General features: G+C 43.9%; 1 protein-coding gene across 2 annotated transcripts in view; it reads right to left on the minus strand.

Moving 5' to 3' along the window:
- Positions 1-21,282, minus strand: part of LOC126298749 (uncharacterized) — a 527,298-nt gene that overhangs the window by 42,688 nt on the left and 463,328 nt on the right. For both annotated transcript variants that reach the window (XM_049990194.1, XM_049990195.1), the window contains exon 4: positions 10,572-10,805. In XM_049990194.1, coding sequence (XP_049846151.1) covers positions 10,572-10,805 — 234 coding nt within the window. The remainder of the gene's footprint in view (positions 1-10,571; positions 10,806-21,282) is intronic.

A 21,282-nucleotide genomic window follows, 5' to 3' on the forward strand; every position in this document is an offset into this window, starting at 1 on the left:
AGAGGATAAACCACAGTTAAGCCAAAATCGGGCAGGCCTCTGTACTGACAGACAGGGACTATCGAGCGTTAGGGAGGGTGCTTGCAAAAAATGTCGTGACATCAGTGGTTGGAAACATTTGTGAGTTACAGACTGCTACTAGCAGTCCAGTTAGCAAAACGATTGTGCATAGGGAGTTAAAAGAAAGGACTAAATGGCCGAACAGATGCCCATATGCCACACATTTCTGTAGTCAATACCAAGTGACGCTTGAGGCCATGTAAAGAACGACGCCACTGGACAGTGGATGACTGGAAACGAGGGTTGAGAGTGATGAGTCACGCCATACTCTGGGTCAACCTGATGAAAGAGTTTGGGTTTGATGAATGCCTGGAACACGTTGTCCTCCATCATATGTAATGCCAACAGTGAAATACTATGGAGGTATGAAAAATGAGCGTTTGGCGTCATTGGCCGGGACGCCCCTTGACGGGCAGGTGCGGCCGCCTTGGTGCAGGTCTTATTACATTCGACGCCACATTGGGCGACCTGCGTGCCGAATGAGGATGAAATGATGATGAAGACAACACAACAACCAGTCCCTGAGCGTAGAAAATCTCCAACCCAGCCGGGAATCGAACCTGGGCCCATAGGACGACAATCCGTCACGCTGACCACTCAGCTATTGGGGCGGACACTATGGAGGTGGTGTTATGGTATGGTTTTTCATGGTTAGGTTATCGTCCCCTTGTCACCCTTAAGACAACGCTAAATGCGGAAGAGTAGGAACACATTTCACAGCATTATCTATTAAGTTTAGAAACTTAATCGTTTCGGAAATTTTCCCATCCCTGGCTCGAAAGCCAGTGATCATGCCCTTTTGGAAATCACATAAATTGCTCAGTTTCTGCATTATGACAACGACTACACTGTTTTACGCTCCCCCGGCCCCCTCCCCGATACGCTATATATACATTCCACTGCTAGTGCTGCCACCTCCCATCTGTGAGTGATTATTGCTCGTTCGCGTCGAACACAGGCGGTGGTCGCGTTAACGAGACTAGAGCGTGTAATACTTCTGTGGGATAATTAATGCTAGAGTTGGAAATATCCCCATTTTAGTAGTAGTGCGAACAAAGGGAGAGAAGACTGTAATAAACGAAACGTGACACCAAGGAGATAGACTATGTTATCAAAAGTATCCGGAAACCCTCAAAAACATACGTTTTCATATTAGGTGCATTGTGCTGCCACCTTCTGCCAAATACTCCACATCAGCGACCTCAGCAGTCATTAGACATCGTGAGACAGCAGAATGGAACTCTCCGCGGAATTCATGGACTTTGAACGTGGTCAGGTGATTGGGTGTCACTAGTGCCGTACGTCTGTACGCGAGATTTTCACATTCCTAAACATCCCTAGGTCCACTGTTTCCAGTGTGACAGTGAAGTGGAAACGTGAAGGGACATGTACAGCACAAACGCGTACAGGCCGACCTCGTCTGTTGACTGACAGAGACCGCCGACAGTTGAAGAGGATCGTAATGTGTAATAGGCAGACATCTATCCAGTCCATCAGACAGGAATTCCAAACTGCATCAGGATCCAGTGCAAGTACCACGACAGGCTGGAGGTGAGAAAATTTGGATTCTATGGTCGAGCAGCTGCTCATAAGCCACACATGACACCGGTAAATGCCAAACGACACCTCACTTGGTGTAAGGGGCGTAAACATTAGACGATTGAACCGTGAAAAACGTTGTGTGGAGCGACGAATCACGGTATCCAATGTGGCGATCCTATGGCAGGGTGCGGGTATGGCGAAAGACCGGTGAACGTTATCTGCCAGCGTAAGTAGTGCCAACAGTAAAATACTGGGGCGGTGGTGTTATAGTGTGGTCGTGTTTTTCATGGAGGGGGCTTGAACCCTTGTTGTTTCGCGTGGCACTATCACAGCACAGGCCTATATTGATGTTTTAAGCACCTTCTTGATTCCCACTGTTGAAGAGCAATTCGAGGATGGCGATTGCATCTTTCAACACGATCGAGCACCTGTGCATAATGCACAACCTGTGGCGGATATTTTACACAATAACAACCCTGTAATGGACTGGCCTGCACAGAGTCCTGACCTGAATTCTATAAAACACCTTTGGGATGTTTTGGAATGCTGACTTCGTGCCAGGCCTCACCGACCGACGTCGATACCTCTCCTCAGCGCAGCACTCCGTGAAGAATGAGCTGCCATTTCCCAAGAAACCTTCCAGCACCTGACTGAACGTATGCCTGCGAGAGTGAAAATAATGGCTCTGAGCTCTATGGGACTTAACATCTGAGGTCATCAGTCCCCTAGAACTTAGAACTATTTAAACCTAACTAACCTAAGGACATCACACGCATCCATGCCCGAGGCAGGATTCGAACCTGCGACCGTAGCGGTCGCACGGTTAGAGACTGAAGCGCCTAGAACCGCTCGGCCACCACGGCCGGCGCGAGAGTGGAAGCTGTCATCAAGACTAAGGATGGGCCAACACCACATTGAATTCCAGCATTAGCGATGGAGGGTGCTACGAAGTTGTAAGTCATTTTCAGACAGATGTCCGAATATTTTGATTATATAGTGTACATGTCTATCATAGATTATGTAATAACCAGCAACAAACTAGAAGGAATAGCAAGAGACTCCAGAGTTTTTAGGAGATATGATGTGAGATCTCATCATTTTTTAGTAATAAGCAAAATAGACATGTTCCCAAAATGGAAGAGGAACTGGAAGTTACCAAAAGAACGAAAAGATGATGAAATTTCTAAAGTATGTTTGCTTAACGAAGATGGGGTGTGAGGCCTTTATCAAAGATGACTATACAGCAGAACATATCAAGCGCGAATGGAGCAATATCAGAAAAGCAACAACGAAGGCTGCTGGTGAGGAAAAGGATATGATGAAAAAGGGGCCTCAAAATCAGAACTTCAGACATTGGAGCGAGCATAAAGCTCAACTATAAAGCTTACCTTTTATTATCTTACTAGCCCGGAAAAAGGGGACCAACAGAAGAAAAACTCAAACAGCAGCAACATCTGTCCCAGGAGCATGAGCGACTGCGCCAGGAGGTGTGGGACCAGCAGCCGTAATTACGACAGTGGTTCATAATCCCAGCGCTGCTCTGGCGAGCCATCCGGTGGTGATAACACGGACCACCGTAATTATTCACCCACCCAGAAACACGGTGGATGCTCCCAGGGGAGAGGATGGGCACTGTGTCGCCTTTACGGGCGGCCGCTGTGGACGTGCTGCCAAGCACCGTGCTTCGGCCTCGTGATGAGCCACTTCGCCATTACTGGCGCTGCTCAAGACTCCACGAAACATCGTCACATTGTGGCATGCTTAGCGCTCTTTCAGGGAGACAATTATTGAACTACATGAAAAAAAAAGTAAGTTACTTACAAACTACGGCGTGCACATACTTCATTCAACATGTAAACGTCAATACAGATATCGGATTTAGGTTATGACATGTTCGAGATGCCTGCCATCATTGGCGATGATGTGGCGCAGACGAATAGCGAAATTCTGCATGACCCGCTCAAGTGTCGGAACATCGATGCTGTCAATGAGCTCCTGAATAGCTGTTTTCAGCTCAGCAATGGTTTTGAGGTTATTGCTGTACACCTTGCCTTTAATATAGCCCCCAGAAAGAGGGCTCGCATGTGCTCAGATCCGGAGAGTATAGCGGCCAATCGAGGCTCATGCCAGTGACCTCTGGGTACCTCAGAGCCAGAATGCTGTCCCCGAAGTGCTCCTCCAGGAAATCAAACCCTCTCCTGCTTCGGCGGGGTCGAGCTCCGTCTTGCATGAACCACATCTTGTCGAAATCAGAGTCACTTTGGATAATGGGGATGAAATCATCCTCCAAAACCTTCACGTACCGTTCGGTAGTCACTGTGTCATCAAGGAATATCTCACCGATTATTTCGTGCTGCACACCACACAGTCACCCAATGAAGGTGAAGAGACTTCTGGATCGCGAACTGCTGATTCTCAGCCCCCAAATGCGCCAATTTTGCTTATTGACGAACCCCTCCAAATGAAAGTGGACTTCGTCGCTAAACCAAACCACAGTGCTCATGCTAATTCCCATCATGCCTCGCGGCCAAACGTGCAGTTTGAACGTCCTAACGCAAATCGTTCAGAAGTTATGCGATTTTATTTTATATAGTTCAATAATTGTCACTCTGTAACAACACACATGTATAATTTTCATGCTATACGCCTGACGGCGTGGATCCATGGTTCTACTATGGAAAGGGGAGGGAGTAACAATTTGTTTTTGGTCTTCTCTCTCTCTCTCTCTCTCTCTCTCTCTCTCTCTCTCTCTCTCTCTCTCTCCTCCCTCCCTCCCTCCCTCCCTCCCTCCCTTCTCTCTGTCTACATTCTCCCCCAAAAAGTAACTTCCCGAGACATCCACTTTTAACAAGCCATGAATGCCTATGATTTTAATAATAACAATAAAATACACTGATAGATAAAAAGAAAGTGAAACATTGAGAAGACATGGTCGGATGGCAATGTAATTTCGCACAAGAGTACACATCGGCGGGTATGTAAATGATTAGAATTGCCATTCTGTTTGTCAGGTAGAACAGCCACCAGAGTGCGTTAGCGTTTTTCTTGCATACTGTTGCTACCACGCCTGGAAGGGTATATGTGGGGCGTGAACAGTGTCAGATGTTGAGTGATCACTATGAGAGACACAGAGGCTTTGCGTAACCGTGTAAGACAGCGTTATCAGCACCTGTTACAGTCTGAAAGGCGCCTCATTATAGGTCTCCCGTTTGGCCGGCTGGTCGAATCACGCATTATTCATATTTTTGGGGCATTTGGATGTGATAGTGGACCAGTATCGGACTCCATGCGAACGTGAGGGCAAGGATACTCGTCATCAAGTTTCCAGTCGACTACGTCTGATCACCGCAAGGGAGGACTGCCGTATTTTGCAGCAAGCACATCGCAACTCCTTCACACATACACCAGTCATCCGAGAACAAGTAATGGGCTCCCTACAACGTTCTGTGTCATCCTGCAGCATAGGTCGGAAACTAGCAGCAGCCGGACTAGGGAATTACCGTCCAGCGCGTAGGCTCTCATTAACAATACGGCACAAAAGGCTGCGACTGGATTAACGCCGTGATCGTGAAGCATGTTGCGTTGTCTGCTAATGAGTAGCTTCGCATTGTGTTGAGCGATGGTTTGTGGTTCTGTACCACCCTGGATGACTATTGTTGACTAGTATGTTTTGGAGAAGCACAGCGGTATTACTCCTGGTGATATGATGTAGGGAGACATCGGGTATGACTTCAGGTCATCATCGGGTATGACTTCAGGTCATGTCCGCGGCTCGTGGTCTTGCGGTAGCGTTGTCGCTTCCCGCGCACGGGGTCAGGGATTCCCGGCGGGGTCAGGGATTTTCTCTGCCTCGAGATGACTGGATGTTGTGTGTCTTTCATAATCATTTCATCCTCATTTACTCGCAAGTCGCCGGAGTGGCGTTAAAGAACTTGTGGAGCGGCGGCCGAACTGCCCCGCGAGGCGTCTCCCGGTCACCAATGCCATACGCTCATTACTACTCCAGGTCATGAATGGTACTGATTAAGGGAGCTCTGGCGGTACAACGGTATGTCCCTGACATCCAGCGTCCTCATGTGTTTCCTCTGACGCGCCAAATGTTGTGCTACCTTTCTTCGACTGTATAATGCCCGTCTACATATGACACGTGCCTCTATGAGCTGCCTATTGATTTTAGGGTAATCCCACGTCGAGCAAGATCCCCACAGCCGCCCGCCATAGATAGTGTGTGGGACCACCTCGGACGTCAGCTCCATCCCAGGAAATAAAGGACCATTTACAAGAGTTGTGAGCCAGTTTGTTTCAGGAGAGGATACTACGGCCTTATGACACTCTTTCCAACCGAATCAGATTATGCATCCGGGCCAGAGAGGTTGCAACATCATCCAGATAAGTGTGCTCAAATTGCCAAGTTCTTTGTAAATTTTACGCGCGCGATCTGTGAAGTTTCATTTCATTTCCTCTTCCCCTTCTCGGTGCTTCGGTTTTTTTCTTACCATCCAGAGTAATTATTTAAACGAAAATAGTAAGGAAAACTGAATATAGACATTTCAAAGGTTAAGTGCCCCTGTCTTTTATGTTCTGCCTTGCTATCCGAGCTCTTGATATTCATATACTTGCTTATCTTTCCTCCAAAAATCTTTTTATATTGTCTTTTAAGCTGCCGCTATCTTTTCCCTCGTCATGCGTCTTTATGCAGTCTTGCATTTGTCCTCTAGTCATTCCTATTTAGCCATTTTGCATTTTCTGGAAATCTCATTTTTAAGACGTATGTAGTCACTTTCGACAGCTTCATTTTCTGCATTTTTATGATCTCTTCATCCGTAAATTAAATACAATATCTTCTGTCACATCCACGGATTTCTACTAAAAACTGTCTTTTTATCTTCGTGGTCCTCTGCTGCCTTCCATATTTCATCTCTAAAAGCTACCAATTCGTCTTCTGTTGCACTCCTTTCCTCTATCTAAGCCCAAAGTTGTCTAGTATTCCCTCTGAAACTCTCAACAACCTCTGGTTCATTCAATTTATCCACATCCTATGTCCTTAAGTTCCTATCTTTTTGCACTTCCTTCACATTCGGTCTGGTGTTCATAACCAAGAAATTATGGCCAGAGTCCACATCTGATCCTGTAAATGTCTTACAGTTTAGAATCTGGTTTGAAATCTGATTAAACTCAGTCCGAAACCTTACAGTGTCCCTAGTTTTCTTTCACACGTACAACACTCTTTCCTGATTTTTAAACCAAGTATTAGTGGCGAGTAATTTATGCTCTGTGCAAAATTACACCAGGATGCTTCATCTTTATCATAAGTTAAATTTATGCTGACATAAGCCTGAATGTAGGGACAAAGAGGAAGAGAGAGAGAGAGAGAGAGAGAGAGAAATTTAAAAACTAAATAGTAATTGAGCTCCCTGTAAAGATTTGTTTAAACAGCAAAGGACTGACTGCACCAAGTGAGTATATCTACCAATCCGTTATGCACATCAAGAACATCAGTAATTATCTCCACAACAGCAGCACTCATGATCATGGAACAAGAGCCAAACTAAACTTGCATTTATCAAGAGTAAATACACACAAAAAACGAGTCTTTTCTACGTGGGGATAAAATTGTACAATAAATTTCCCAAGGACGATAAAGGGACAACTAAAATCCAGATATTTGAAGAGTCAGTTAAGGTGTGCCCCTTAAACAATTCAAACTACAAAGTTGAAGATTATTTAGATAACATGGAGTACGGAATGGTGTGAAAGTGACATTATTTAATAACAGATAACTGTCATTCTGCCGTAAATTGTCGTGGCTTAATGACTGTTACTGTAAAATCGTATATCCAGGGTATGTGACGGAAAATTCTAGCATCTTTACATTCTGTAGGGCCGAACATCTCGTTCATTGTGGGGAGGTGCTGATTCGGTTTCTTGAGATGGCCCGAAGGATTAACAAGAAGAATTCGATAGAACTGTTGAAGTGTCAAAAATGGGTCTGAGCACTATGGGACTTAACCGCTGAGGTCATCAGTCCCCTAGAACTTAGAACTACTTAAACCTAACTAACCTAAGGACATCACACACATCCATGCCTGAGACAGGATTCGAACCTGCGACCGCAGCAGTCGCACGGTTCCGGACTGCGCGCCTAGAACCGCGAGACCACCGCGGCCTGACATAGTCATGTGTATTCAAATATAGAAATATGTAAACAGGCAGAATACGGCGCTGCGGTCACCAACGGTTTTATAAGACAAGTACTTGGCGCAGTTGTTAGATCAATTACTGCTGCTACAACGGCATGCTATCAAGATTTAAGTGAGGTTGAACGTGGTATTACAGTCGGGTCACGAGCGATGGGACACAGCATCTCCGAGGTAGCGATGAAGTGGGGATTTTCCCGTACGAACATTTCAAGAATGTACCATAAGTCTCAGGAATATGGTGAAACATCAAATTTCCGACACCGCTATGGCCGGAAAAGATCCTGCAAGAACAGGACCAACGACGACTGAAGGGAATCGCTCAACGTGACAGAAGTGCAACACTTCCGTAAATTGATGCAGATTTCAATGCTAGGCCATCAAAAAGTGTCAGCGTGCAGACCATTGAACAAAACATAATCGATATGAGCTTTCGGAGCCGAAGGCCCCCTCGTGTAGCCTTGATGACTTCACGACACAAAGGTTTACGCCTCACCTGGCCAGATGGACTGTTGATGACTGGAAATATGTTGCCTGGTTGGACGAGTCTCGTTTAAAATTGTATCGAGAGGAATGGACATGTACGGGTATGGAGCCAACCTCATGAATCCACGGACTCTGCATATCAGCAGGGGACTGTTCAAGCTGGTGGAAGCTTTGTAGTGGCGTCGGGCGTGTGCAGTTGGAGTGATGTGGGACCCCTGATGCGTCTACAGGGTCTTACAAAAAGGTACGGCCAAACTTTCAGGAAACATTCCTCACACACAAAGAAAGAAAATATGTTATGTGGACATGTGTCCGGAAACGCTTACTTTCCATGTTGGAGCTTATTTTATTACTTCTCTTCAAATCACATTAATCATGCAATGGAAACACACAGCAACAGAACGTACCACCGTGACTTCAAACATTTTGTTACAGGAAATGTTCAAAATGACCTCAGCTAGCGAGGATACATGCATCCACCCTCTGTCGCATGGAATCCCTAATGCGCTGATGCAGCCCTGGAGAATGGCGTATTGTATCACAGCCGTCCACAATACGAGCACGAAGAGTCTCTACATTTGGTACCGGGGTTGCGTAGACCAGAGCTTTCAAATGCCCCCATAAATGAAAGTCAAGAGGGTTGAGGTCAGGAGAGCGTGGAGGCCATGGAATTGGTCCGCCTCTACCAATCCATCGGTCACCGAATCTGTTGTTGAGAAGCGTACGAACACTTCGACTGAAATGTACAGGAGCTCCATCGTGCATGAACCACAGGTTGTGTCGTACTTGTAAAAGCGCATGTTCTAGCAGCACAGGTAGAGTACCCCGTATGAAATCATGATAACGTGCTCCATTGAGCGTAGGTGGAAGAACATGGGGCCCAATCAAGACATCACAAACAATGCGTTCACAGAAAATCTGTGTTGATGACGTGATTGCACAATTGCGTGCGTATTCTCGTCAGCCCACACATGTTGATTGTGAAAATTTACAATTTGATCACGTTGTAATGAAGCCTCTTCCGTAAAGAGAACATTTGCACTGAAATGAGGATTGACACATTGTTGGATGAACCATTCGCAGAAGTGTACCCGTGGAGGCCAATCTGCTGCTGATAGTGCCTCTACACGCTGTACATGGTACGGAAACAACTGGTTCTCCTGTAGCACTCTCCATACAGTGACGTGGTCAACGTTTCCTTGTACAGCAGCAACTTCTCTGACGCTGACATTAGGGTTATCGTCAACTGCACGAAGAATTGCCTCGTCCATTGCAGGTGTCCTCGTCGTTCTAGGTCTTCCCCAGTCGCGAGTCATAGGCTGGAATGTTCCGTGCTCCCTAAGACGCCGATCAATTGCTTCGAACGTCTTCCTGTCGGGACACCTTCGTTCTGGAAATCTGTCTCGATACAAACGTACCGCGCCACGGCTATTGCCCCGTGCTAATCCATACATCAAATGGGCATCTGCTAACTCCGCATTTGTAAACTTTGCACTGATTGGAAAACCACGTTCGTGATGAACACTAACCTGTTGATGCTACGTACTGATGTGCTTCATGCTAGTACTGTAGGGGAATGAGTCGCATGTCAACACAAGCACCGAAGTCAACATTACCTTCCTTCAAATGGGCCAACTGGCGGTGAATCGAGGAAGTACAGTACATACTGACGAAACTAAAATGAGCTCTAACATGGAAATTAAGCGTTTCCGGACACATGTCCACATAACATCTTTTCTTTATTTGTGTGTGAGAAATGTTTCCTGAAAGTTTGGCCATACCTTTTTGTAACATCCTGTATACGACTCCTGCAGCTGACACGCACGTAAGCATCCTTTCTGATCACCTGCATCCGTTCATGTCCATTGTGCATTCCGACGGACGTGGGCAATTCCAGCAGGACAATGCGACACCTCACAAGTCCAGAATTGCTACAGAGAGGCTTCAGGAACACTCTTCCGAGTTTAAACACTTCCGCTGGCTACCAAACTCTCTAGACATGAACATTATTGAGGATATCTGGGATGCCTTGCAACATGCTGTTCAGAAGAAATCTCCACCCCGTCGTATTGTTACGGATTTACGGACAGCGCTGTACAATTCTTGGTGTCAGTTCCCTACAACACTACTCCAGACATTAGTCGAGTCCATGGCACGCTTGCTCGCGGGGGTCCTACACGATATCAGGCAGGTGTACCAGTTTCTTTGGCTCTGCAGTTTATCTGTACCACTACATCCCACCCCACAAGCAATAACCAGTACGAAAGAGGCCCGCTTTACACTCACTTCGAAGATATTATCGAAGTCGAACTCTGAGAGGCAGGGCAGCGACTGCAGGGCGACTGCGGCGCCGCAGACCGTGACGCTGGTGTCGGCGACGGCGAGACGCGCCAGGCGCTGGCAGAGTCGCGTGCCGTCCGACCCCACGCACAGCCGCACCAGCCCGCGGTCCGTCATCGGCGTCGACACCAGCTGCAGCTCCACCAGCAGCGGGCACTGCAGCCCGATCTGCTCCAGCATCTGCCCGCACACGTTAACTCATCTGTAGTGTTGGTAGGGAGAGCTTTCCGGGACGGGAATTTAATTCGGATTCCACCTGCCAATCCTCCTCCATCACTTCAGTGAGGATGAGAAGACGGCAGAGAAACTGGGGATTTTTGGCCAGGAGAATGGCGGTTAAATGAGCTAAGATGATGTAAGGGGAGAGAGTAGAGCAAGGGGAATCTACATCTACATTCTACATCCATACTCCGCAATCCACCTGACGGTGTGTGGCGGAGGGGGAATTGTGTGGAAGAAGTTCTAACAATACCGCCACTTGCAAAGTAGGTTAGAAATCAGATTTATAATATTGCTCACACAGCATATGTTCGCTTTATTGGGCAACAACAAAGTTATTGACTGTGGATGGTATCGTCAGAATGGAAATAATGAAGTCACTGTAAAAAGTCATTAATTTTGGCACTTATCTTGAATGGATTCCCACGTAGATTTCGTCGAAGTTGTTATGGCTCATCTTGTTGATTCTAGGGTGATTCCACTTTGACTGCTAGAAGGTCTAGATATGTATTTTACCAATATTTGAAGACGTAACAAATGCGTGTTTCAGGAAATTCTTAATGATCAAACAATCCCAGATCAGAACAATGGTATCGTAGAAATAATTTTTGACTTGGTGTTCACGATCCACATTTTTATCAAACTTATTGTAAATTCACATATACTTCTTCTTAATTGTCACATCATCAAGAAAACAGTTTTGTATCAATCTTCATATACTTAATTTCCACTTTAACCAAACACAAGACTTGACTGTTCTTTTACAAAGCGAAATAACAACTTCTGCAAAGTGAAACAAAGACTGCTCTGTGCGCACTCGCGCCAATACGGTTACAAGTAAGTCAAAGATTATTACAGTCTCACAGAAATGAAAACACACAAGAACCATATCACTGTAATATATCGATACATTGGAGTATCTATACATTAATAAAACCAAATGTGAATATTGTCATAAAAATATGTCTGTTACTTCGCAGAAAAGTAGTACGATATTACTGGTATCGAGAACTGGGGTTGAAGTGCCGTAATGGTCACGTAAATAAAGAACCATTACAAAGTCAGTGTGGGCATTTGTGTGTGAGGACGTTACTAGAACGTGTTTTTTTTTGGGGGGGGGGGGGGTGCGGATTGAGTATACTTTTCAGTCTCAAAGATCTGGGAGTTACGAAGTGACGTGGGAAAAAAATTCTTTTTACTGATGACAACAGAGCACCTGATTAAAGTAGGCCGTAGTTACAAGGTTAAGCATGAAGTATTACACCACACCCAATAAGGCAGGAAGATGAACTATCTTGAAATTTTGAAAATTAATAACCACACGTCCATCAACCCAAGCTTAATACTTAATGATCAGACACAGTTCCCTTATTCGCCACTTCCCACTGCAGATACTACTCATAACCCCATCCAAGCCATGTTTTAAATTACTCCTCTTAATCACATGCCCCATTTTACTTTATTTCGGTTGCTATAATTTCTCTCGTTGTGTTAAGCAGTTTTACTTTGTATAATCACAGCTGCTTCACTCACCTGCCTAATATCACTATTATATCTTATCTGTTTGTAATTTAGGACCAGTTAAAGACAAGACTATTTTATTCAGCCACATATCTAAATATGTGATTGAACAAAATAATCTTGTCTTTAATTGGGCACCAAAGTTAACTGTTCAATTATTTTCTTCTATGCACAATTGTTGTAATTTTTCTATAGCTCATTAGTTAATGAGTCACATCTTTTATCTTAGTTAAATGATGTTACATCACATTTACACTGAAATAATCCCGCTTGTTTTGTTCGTAATTCTAACATAACTTTTTCATCTCTGGCGATGGAGATAATCTGTACTAGCTTAAAATCTCTGATTCAACAAAATTTCAATGCACCACATACTTTTCTTTGTACCTGATGATGGCATAACAACCGAAAACCGGTTCGTGTGATAAATAACAAATTTTGTAGAATATTACAATAGTTCTGTGTGTGTTCCATTCATGATGACAGCAACATTGTAATCTCAGATAAAAAAAAGACAGAACCCCTAGTAGGGAAAGCAAATGAAACTTTAACGGTTGTTTATAATTGATCATCATGTAATGAATTACCCTGAAAATAAAGAAAACAGTCAACTTTAATTTCTGCGTAAAGAGTGGAGAATAATTTTGTAAAAGTAAATGTGGATGAAACATTCATGGACAGCACAGCAAACACAAACTTTTTGGGAATTAATTTTGATAGTCACGTGAAGCGGAATAATACACAAATACACGAGCAAAGAAAATGTAATGAGCGTGCTAAACACTTAGAGTCTTGCCATCAGAGTGTAACAGACAATGCGTTATAGTTACATACTATTCCTATATGCACTCCACTTTTAGCTATGTGAAAGTTATACACATTAAGAGAAATGACTGTAAAAATGTACCATAAGAAATATCAATTTGTTAAGAATGATTGCCACAACGAGCGTCTTTACATGCCTGAACACATGAGTGATATCTTCTTTGGCTACCAGAGGTTGTTTTATTATTTAGGAGTCAAGTCGGCCAAAGAGCGCGAGAGAATGTTGTATCATGACAGAGCGAGGAGTTTGGATTACAGATGTGCCTCACAAAGAATGAATTTAGAGTTTGAGATCATGAAATCGAGGACAAAGAATAAATGATGATATTTTAAAAAGTATTTTATAGAGGATCGGCTCATTTGGAAAAAGGTAATCTTCAATAAGTTTTTAATTGCTGTAAGTTCTAGCTCAGTAACCGTTATTGTAGCGTAAATTTTTCTTTGTGTTTAACAGTATTTACGTGCTGGCATCCACAGTGAATTATCAGCCACATGTTCAGTATTCTGATTATCTTACTCTCTACACTGTTAGTTAAAAAAAATTCATTTGGAAGGTGAAGAGTAAACTGTAATGCAAAGTTGTCATTGTGTTTTGTAATATCTACGTATTGGTGTCTAGGTCCGAGCAGGCACACGAGGGGAGGGGTTTATTAGTTATTGGGAGCTCCAACGTTAGGCGGGTGATGGAGCCCCTTAGGGAAATAGCGCAAAGGTCAGGGAAGAAGGCCAGTGTTCACTCTGTCTGCTTGCCGGGGGTCTCATCCGAGATGTCGAGGAGGCCCTACCGGCGGCGATAGAGAGCACTGGGTGCACCCGACTGCAAATTGTTGCTCATGTCGGCACCAATGACTCCTGCCGTCTGGGTTCAGAGGTCATCCTCAGTTCGTACTGGCGGCTGGCGGAATTGGTGAAGGCGGAAAGCCTCGCTCGCGGGGTGGAATCTGAGCTAACTATTTGTAGTATCGTTTCCAGAACCGATCGCGGTCCTCTGGTTTGGAGCCGAGTAGAAGACTTAAACCAGAGGCTCAGACGATTCTGCGGAGATCTGGGGTGCAAATTTCTCGACCTCCGCTGTCGGGTGGAGAACTGTAGGGTCCCTCTGAATAGGTCAGGCGTGCACTACACGCCGGAAGCGGCTGCAAGGGTAGCGGACTACGTGTGGAGTGGACATTTTTTTTAGGTCAGAGAATTCCCTCCCTGGGCCCGACAAGACGCCTCCTGAGACGCGGCAAGGTAAGAGTAGGCAAAATGCAACAGGGAATAACAATATTAATGTGCTAAAAGTAAACTGCAGGAGCGTCTACAGAAAGGTCCCAGAACTGCTCTCATTAATAAACGGTCACAATGCCCATATAGTACTAGGGACAGGAAGTTGGCTGAACCCAGACGTAAACAGTAATGAGATCCTAAACTCAGATTGGAATGTTTACGGCAGAGACAGGCTGGAAAGTGAAGGGGGAGGCGTGTTTATAGCGATAAGAAGTGCAATAGTATCGAAGGAAATTGACGGAGATCCGAAATGTGAAATAATTTGGGTGAAGGTCACAGCTGTTGTGGCTGAGCACCTGAAGGATAATTTGGAAAATATTTCGAGTCGATTTCCCCCAAAAAATGGCTATGAGCACTATGGGACTTAACATCGATGGTCATCAGTCCCCTAGAACTTAGAACTACTTAAAGCTAACTAACCTAAGGACATCACACAACACCCAGCCATCACTAGGCAGAGAAAATCCCGGACCCCGCCGGGAATCGAACACAGGAATAGATTTCCCCACCATGTTATAGTTCGAGGTGGAGATTTTAATTTGCCGGATATAGACTGGGAGACTCAAACGTTCATAACGGGTAGCAGGGACAAAGAATCCAGTGAATTTTTTAAAGTGCTTTATCTGAAAACTGCCTTGAGCAGTTAAACGGAGAACCGACTCTTGGCGATAATATACCTTCTGGTGACAAACAGACCCGAACTATTTGAAACAGTTAACGCAGAACAGGGAATCAGCGATCATAAAGCGGTTACTGCATCGATGATTTCAGCCGTAAATAGAAATATTAAAAAAGGTTGGAAGATTTTTCTGTTTAGCAAAAGTGACAAAAAGCAGATTACAGAGTACCTGACGGCTCAACACAAAAGTTTTGTCTCAAGTACAGATAGTGTTGAGGATCAGTGGACAAAGTTCAAAACCATCGTACAAAATGCGTTAGATGAGTATGTGCCAAGCAAGATCGTAAGAGATGGAAAAGAGCCACCGTGGTACAACAACCGAGTCAGAAAACTGCTGCGGAAGCAAAGGGAACTTTACAGCACACATAAACATAGCCAAAGCCTTGTAGACAAACAGCAATTACGCGAAGCGAAATGTAGTGTGAGGAGGGCTATGCGAGAGGCGTTCAATGAATTCGAAACTAAAGTTCTATATACTGACTTGGCAGAAAATCCTAAGAAATTTTGGTCTTATGTTTAAGCGGTAGGTGGATCAAAACAAAATTTCCAGACACTCTGTGACCAGAATGGTACTGAAACAGAGGCTGACACACTAAAGGTCGAAGTACTAAATGTCTTTTTCCAAACCTGTTACACAGAGGAAGACTGCACGGTAATTCCTTCTCTAGATTGTCGCACAGATGACAAAATGGTAGATATCGAAATAGACGACAGAGGGATAGAGAAACAATTAAAATCGCTCAAAAGAGGAAAGGCCGCTGGACCTGATGGGATACCAGTTCGATTTTACACAGAGTACATGAAGGAACTTGCTCCCCTTCTTGCAGCAGTGTATCGTAGGTCTCTATAAGAGCGTAGGATTGGAAAAGGGCACAGGTCATCTCCGTTTTCAAGAAGGGACGTCGAACAGATGTGCAGAACTATAGACCTATATCTCTAACGTCGATCAGTTGTAGAATTTTGGAACATGTATTATGTTCGAGTATAATGACTTTTCTGGAGACTAGAAATCTACTCTGCAGGAATCAGCATAGGTTTCGAAAAAGACGATCGTGTGAAACCTAGCTCCCGCTATTCGTCCACGAGACTCAGAGGGCCATAGACACGGGTTCACATGTAGATGCCGTGTTTCTTGACTTCCGCAAGGCGTTCGATACAGTTCCCCACAGTCGTTTAATGAACAAAGTAAGAGCATATGGACTATCAGACCAATTGTGTGATTGGATTGAAGAGTTCCCAGATAACAGAACGCAGCATGCCATTCTCAATGGAGAGAAGTCTTCCGAAGTAAGAGTGATTTCAGGTGTGCCGCAGGGGAGTGTCATAGGACCGTTGCTATTCACAATATACATAAATGGTCTGGTGGATGACATCGGAAGTTCACTGAGGCTTTTTGCGGATGATGCTGTGGTGTATTGAGAGGTTGTAACAGTGGAAAATTGTACTGAAATGCAGGAGGATCTGAAGCGAATTGACGTATGGTGCAGGAATGGCAATTAAATCTCAATGTAGACAAGTGTAATGTGCTGCGAATACAAAGAAAGATAGATCCCTAATCATTTAGCTACAAAATAGCAGGTCAGTAACTGGAAGCAGTTAATTCCATAAATTGTCTGGGAATACGCATTAGGAGTGATTTAAAATGGAATGATCATATAAAGTTTATCGTCGGTAAAGCAGATGCCAGACTGAGATTCATTGGAAGAATCCTAAGGAAATGCAATCCGAAAACAAAGGAAGTCGTTCACAGTACCCTTGTTCGCCCACTGCTTGAATACTGCTCAGCAGTGTGGGATCCGTATCAGATAGGGTTGATAGAAGAGATAGAGAAGATTCAACGGGGAGCAGCGCGCTTCGTTACAGGATCATTTAGTAATCGCGAAAGCGTTACGGAGATGATAGATAAACTCCAGTGGAAGACTCTGCAGCAGGGACGCTCAGTAGCTCGGTACGGGCTTTTGTTAAAGTTTCGAGAACATGCCTTCACCGAAGAGTCAAGCAGTATATTGCTCCCTCCTACGTATATCTCGCGAAGAGACCCTGAGGATAAAATCAGAGAGATTAGAGCCCACACAGAAGCATACGGACAATCCTTATTTCCACGAACAATACGAGACTGGAATAGAAGGGAGAACGGATAGAGGTATTCAAGGTACCCTCCTTCACACACCGTCAGATGGCTTGCGGAGTATGGATGTAGATGTAGGGAGAATTATCAGTCTTGATATCAGTTTGCTAATTAGTTTCCCCCATCAAGATTAACTTAAACATATTTGATTAGGAATATAAAAGTGTAAAAATTACGCAGTTTAGAAAGCTTATGTGCCAAACGTAATCTTGATAGTGTATGACAGTAATAGAAAGAAGTTATAGTTCCTGTCAAGGCTCATTTCTGAGTTATTAAAAGTATTTTATGTAATTTCAAAATACTTCACTAATTATTTAAAATCTCCTGAACCTTATTTCCTCTGTTAAGCGAAAGATATACTTCGCAAAACCTGGGCTATCATGTCTTGCACTACTGCGTGGACAGTGAATCATATTTTCAAAAAGAGAACAAAGGCTTAATTTGCTGGTGCACCCTGATAATAAATAAGATAAGAAGGCAAACTGCTGCTCAGTGATTTATTACAGCTCATCATTCAACTCATTTGTAGTGCAGAGTCGAGCCGAGTTATCCGCTGCGAAGGTAAGAAACAATCGTAGGGCCTAAATGAACCCTTTAAGAGAATTTTAAGATCAGTTTTCATTATCAAAATTTCGGATAAGTTCAATAAATACATTTTTTAACAGGGCATATTCACAACACGTAACTGTGTGATGGTCATTCTGAATATTCTTGTGAACCATTCTTTATTTTCAGTCTAATATACAGACAGTCAGATACCTTTCATGTTAATTGAAATCACATACCGAAAAAGCAATTTGCTCAGATCTGTTAGTGTTTAAAGGTAGGATAGCAAAAGCGATTCTAGATCAAAATCTGCAATCGTAATTTTAGAAAACTTCTCTCACATTACTATGGAGTGGTTTAGTTTCCTACACTGTTTCCCAGTTACCAACTAAAAGCATAAAACTTTTGTATGGAACCATTTTTTGAGGTTCTCATACACAAAACATGGACACAACCCTCAAATTATAGAAAAGAGCTATTAGAATGATAACTGAAAATACTAATTGAGCTCCCTGTAAAGATTTGTTTAAACAGCAAAGGACTCTGACTGCACCAAGTGAGTAAATCTACCAATCCGTTATGCACATCAAGAACATCAGTAATTATCTCCACAACAGCAGCACTCATGATCATGGAACAAGAGCCAAACTAAACTTGCATTTATCAAGAGTAAATACACACAAAAAACGAGTCTTTTCTACGTGGGGATAAAATTGTACAATAAATTTCCCAAGGACGATAAAGGGACAACTAAAATCCAGATATTTGAAGAGTCAGTTAAGGTGTGCCCCTTAAACAATTCAAACTACAAAGTTGAAGATTATTTAGATAACATGGAGTACGGAATGGTGTGAAAGTGACATTATTTAATAACAGATAACTGTCATTCTGCCGTAAATTGTCGTGGCTTAATGACTGTTACTGTAAAATCGTATATCCAGGGTATGTGACGGAAAATTCTAGCATCTTTACATTCTGTAGGGCCGAACATCTCGTTCATTGTGGGGAGGTGCTGATTCGGTTTCTTGAGATGGCCCGAAGGATTAACAAGAAGAATTCGATAGAACTGTTGAAGTGTCAAAAATGGGTCTGAGCACTATGGGACTTAACCTCTGAGGTCATCAGTCCCCTAGAACTTAGAACTACTTAAACCTAACTAACCTAAGGACATCACACACATCCATGCCCGAGGCAGGATTCTAACCTGCGACGGTAGCGGTAGCGCGGTTCCAGACTGTAGCGCCTAGAACCGCTCGACCACCCCGGCCGGCGTTGAAGTGTCGTCAAGGTCTTGATTTCAGCCGAAAATGTTTGTATGTGTGTGTGTGTGTGTGTTTGTGTGTGTGATGTGGGCAGTGACGAGTGGTGAGATACAAACGAAGAGTGTCAAAGTAGTCTCTGGTAAGGCAGTATTACAGTATGCATGTGTAATTAGGCTGTTTAGGTTTTTATGTTGGTGACGCCATGTAGCGATCTGTATTAAAATTGCTGACTGCGCTGTGTGCAATCTGTGGCTGGTTGGACTCATTGTTGTAATATTTGGTTCAATTGGCTCTGAGCTCTATGGGACTCAACTGCTGTGCTCATTAGTCCCCTAGAACTTAGAACTACTTAAACCTAACTAACCCAAGGACATCACACACATCCATGCCCGAGGCAGGATTCGAACCTGCGACCGTAGCAGTCGCACGGTTCCGGACTGCGCGCCTAGAACCGCGAGACCACCGCGGCCGGCTTGGAATGTTTGCAAGTGTAGTGTTGGGCTGTTGGATGTGAACAGCGCGTAGCGTTGGGCAGTTGGAGGTGAGCCGCCAGCAGTGGTGGATGTGGGGAGATCGATACCAGAGTTTAGAGATGTTAATATGAGCGGACGATCTGGGCGTGTGTCCATCAGAAAAAGGAATTTGTCAAAATAGCTGTCAAGATTTTATACATCTATTACGACTTTTGAACACTATTATGGTAAATACAGTGTTTGTTCTCTATCAAAATCTTTCATTTGCCAACAATATGCCTATCAGTAGTTAGTGCCTTCAGTAGTTAGAATCTTTTATTAAGCTGGCAGTATTGGCGCTCGCTGTATTGCAGTAGTTCGAGTAACTAAGATTTTTGTGAGGTAAGTGATTCATGAAGGGTATAGGCTACTGTTAGTCAGGGCTATTCTTTTGTAGAGATTATTAAAGGTCAGATTGCGTTGCGCTAAAATATTGTGTGTCAGTTTAGAAATGATCAGAATAAATAAAGAGAAAACTGTGTGAGTACGTTCTGTTTTACTCAGCTGTTTCTGTATCAAATAATGTAGAAGTTTACCAGCACTGTCATTCTTTACATTCAAAGGGGAAGTTTCATATGTCGACCCTTAGCCGAGGATACCTCACTGTAATATTCTGATTTTTTCTTGTAGTTTGAGTAATTAGTGTAGTTATTGTTTATTTCTATTGCGTAATTGTAGAGAGAATCTCCTTTGTAGTTGTAGTTTTTCATTCTTGTACAGAAAACAGTTGTGGCATGCATGTAGATTTGCACCAAAAAATTCGAGGCTGTACTTGCAATTAATTAGATATTATTTTCAGTGCTATGTTAATGTGTTTTCTTATTTTTGCTCTTCAAATTGTGCTTTTCTGTGTTATCGTGTGAAATACGTGATAATTATGGCGTGTGAAAAGCGTAACACTAGGCTCTAAAGCAAATTGAGAAATGATAGTGACGAGCGTAATCTATCAGCACCACCGTGTAATGAATTAACAGACACGCAAAGCAGTAATTTGGTAATTGCGCATAGCGAAATGGGCCAGGCGATAAATAATGGTGTAGACAGTGAAACAGCTAGTGAACAGGGTAGTATTTCGATAGATCGGTCGGCAACAGCTCGCCTCAGGAATCCGAAATGACAGGACAAGATCTGGCGAATACTGTAGATTCAGGTTTTGCATCATTAACCTTTTCTCCCCCATGAACCATGGACCTTGCCGTTGGTGGGGAGGCTTGCGTGCCTCAGCGATACAGATGGCCGTACCGTAGGTGCAACCACAACGGAGGGGTATCTGTTGAGAGGCGAGACAAACGTGTGGTTCCTGAAGAGCGGCAGCAGCCTTTTCAGTAGTTGCAGGGGCAACAGTCTGGATGATTGACTGATCTGGCCTTGCAACATTAACCAAAACGGCCTTGCTGTGCTGGTACTGCGAACGGCTGAAAGCAAGGGGAAACTACAGGCGTAATTTTTCCCGAGGACATGCAGCTTTACTGTATGATTAAATGATGATGGCATCCTCTTGGGTAAAATATTCCGGAGGTAAAATAGTCCCCCATTCGGATCTCCGGGCGGGGACTACTCAGGAGGATGTCGTTATCAGGAGAAAGAAAACTGGCGTTCTACGGATCGGCGCGTGGAATGTCAGATCCCTTAATCGGGCAGGTAGGTTAGAAAATTTAAAAAGGGAAATGGATAGGTTAAAGTTAGATATAGTGGG

Source organism: Schistocerca gregaria, chromosome X (assembly GCF_023897955.1).
Source record: "Schistocerca gregaria isolate iqSchGreg1 chromosome X, iqSchGreg1.2, whole genome shotgun sequence".
Lineage (NCBI taxonomy): Eukaryota > Metazoa > Arthropoda > Insecta > Orthoptera > Acrididae > Schistocerca > Schistocerca gregaria.